Genomic DNA, 2,444 nt, shown 5'->3' with positions numbered 1-2,444 from the left:
AGGCTGCATTTAAAGCGTTGCCAAAGAAACACTTATGATCGTAGAGGGTAACTTTAGAATGTTTTAATTTAGCATTTGTTGGTTCTTCTTTTCTCGAGGGATTTTCTTCTTTTTTTTTTTTTGTGAGATAATTGATCAATAGTAGGAAAATTTTGGAAGTTCCGTTATGAGCATTTCAAATTTGTCACGAAGGTATATATTAATTAGTACAATGTAGCCGGCTTTCAGAGTGAATGAATTTATAAACGAAATCGAATTATTCTCTTTGGAGAGCCGCGCAATGTAACTCATTGTCGGTGAAAAAACATGGAACTGCATGGAAAATGAAACGTGGTGCAGTTTTATCGAAGCGTTTAATTGCAAACGAAATTAAAGGGGAAGTAGGGTAGAAAGGCGTAATTGTAAGGCCGTATAAATGATACAACAACGATGGAGTTGCCTCAGTTTTCTATTGTCCCATAATTTTCGTGTCTCGCGCCGGAGACACCGTAAATCGGGCTAAAACCTCCAAGTTGGACTGTAACGACGGTGAAACTCGAGAACCTAATTGAAATTTCTCTCTCTATATCTTGTGCGTCCCTCTGCCGCTTTCTAAGACTAATCGCGTTTAATTACACGGTAAATAATTAATAGTCCAATTTTGTACGCATGTTCGAAGATCTTGCTCGACAGCAAGCGCGGGGGGTTGAAAGTGGTCGCACGGTAGCATGAATCAATTATTGAATTACGATAGTAATTAAATGCCGGAAATCGTGTATTCTGAGAATTTCACTATCGAACCAATCGAAACACGTATGTAAACGTTCAATTGTCGATATTCAACAATGATTAATATGTAGGTCAGGTGAGACTAATCCTATGAGCGTTATACTATTTTAACGGATCGCTATAAATACAAACATGCGCCTCCCGTTGATAGAACATCCTGACAGATACCTAAGAATGCGCCTGCATACTGTTACTCCCGAAAATATTTTGACACTATAATAAGTTCGCCTTTCTATTTAATGACGTATTTATTTCGGTTAATTGTGAAGGGATTAGATTGATATTTCTCATTACGAAACGTCATTTATTGTAATTTAGATTCACGTATTGGTGGTTTAATGCATTTGAAAAGTAATAAATAATTTCGACCAAATATCCTTATTACCCTCATCTTTCAGTACGATATTTATCTCTTCAATGTGGGACGATTGCCGATAAAAAAAAAAAATACGTGTCAAATGTTCTTTTTAGTACAACCATATACTAAACTTTCATAAATATCGGTGATTATCACTTCGAGATGTTTCCTCGTGACTGATATCTTCCTATTCACACGTTTAACCCCTTAACTTATGATTTTTTCTGCTGACTTTGCATCTAAGCACTCTTCGCATCTATTTAGTGTTTCACTGCTGTATTAATTAGAAAAGGCTAATTTATTACAGATTAATCAAATTTGGTAATCGCCAGCTTATAAAACGAAAATTAGAGCTAAGAAGAATTTTCCTAAAAATTCAATCGAATCGAATAAAAATGAAAAATTAACACTCATTTGTCATCTGCTCTTTTTCTTTGTGTACATTTCATTGCCACTGGTAAACGCATGTTACGAAAAGGAGAGAGACATCCTGCGAGCGTTGTAAATTCTTGAAACTGCTGAAAATAACAACGGTTACGCCGGGATGTAAAGTGACCGATCGAGGAGGGGGGCGGTTCTGATATTAATATCGGGATGTTCACTCACCATATCAGATGGAGGATGAACAAGAAAGCACCGGGCACGACGAGGTCGTCACTGCCGACGCTCCATCGACGTCGGAATACCACGATACCAGGCATCTCTTCGTCTCGATCGTCTGGCCGTTTTTATCTCTTCCATTCAATCGGCCACGATGCTCGAACTCCGCCACGATCAGGCCGGGTATCGCAATCACCGGCTGCTGCTGCTGTTGTTGTTCCTCTTCGTCCTTAAATCACCGGACGATGCGAACTTGAACTTTACTCCGGGACCTCTTTGAAACACGACACGAACGCCGGTTGCATTGTCGAGGTCGTCGTCGCGTTCCCCGACGCGCATTTCCGTAACTGTGATCCAGCAGGCCGTGGATCCTCTCCATCCTCCTCGCGGGCAGACTTTATCGGAAACCGTTCGAACGGTCGTCTTTTGCTCGAACGAATCCAACTTCGATATGACGGTGCACCGTTCTAGCAACGTGACGGCAGAGCGTCACGTTTCGTCGATTATATCAAGACTGATGTATCACATCTCGAACACTTTTCCTTAAAGTTTGCTTTACTCTTCTAATTTTTCTTTTTTCTCAGTTCTCTTAATTATCACCGTCCACTGACACAGATTTTTGTTAATAAAGAAAATCGATCGTTTTCACTGGAATCTTCTGAGAGGATGCTGCGCGATAAGGCGCTAACTGAAGGAGACGAGTGCAAATAATTAATAC

The 2,444-nt window shown here is 40.0% G+C and overlaps 1 protein-coding gene across 1 annotated transcript in view; it reads right to left on the bottom strand.

Moving 5' to 3' along the window:
• The window catches only part of LOC108573445 (sn1-specific diacylglycerol lipase alpha), a 63,538-nt gene extending 61,711 nt beyond the window's left edge, over positions 1–1,827 (bottom strand). The window contains exon 1 of the mRNA XM_017935897.1: positions 1,733–1,827. Within this exon, the coding sequence (XP_017791386.1) occupies positions 1,733–1,827 (95 nt within the window). The remainder of the gene's footprint in view (positions 1–1,732) is intronic.
• Positions 1,828–2,444: the final 617 nt, after the last annotated feature.

This window comes from Habropoda laboriosa, unplaced genomic scaffold (assembly GCF_001263275.1).
Source record: "Habropoda laboriosa isolate 0110345459 unplaced genomic scaffold, ASM126327v1 scaffold92, whole genome shotgun sequence".
NCBI lineage: Eukaryota > Metazoa > Arthropoda > Insecta > Hymenoptera > Apidae > Habropoda > Habropoda laboriosa.
This window is presented reverse-complemented; position numbering and strand designations above follow the sequence as displayed.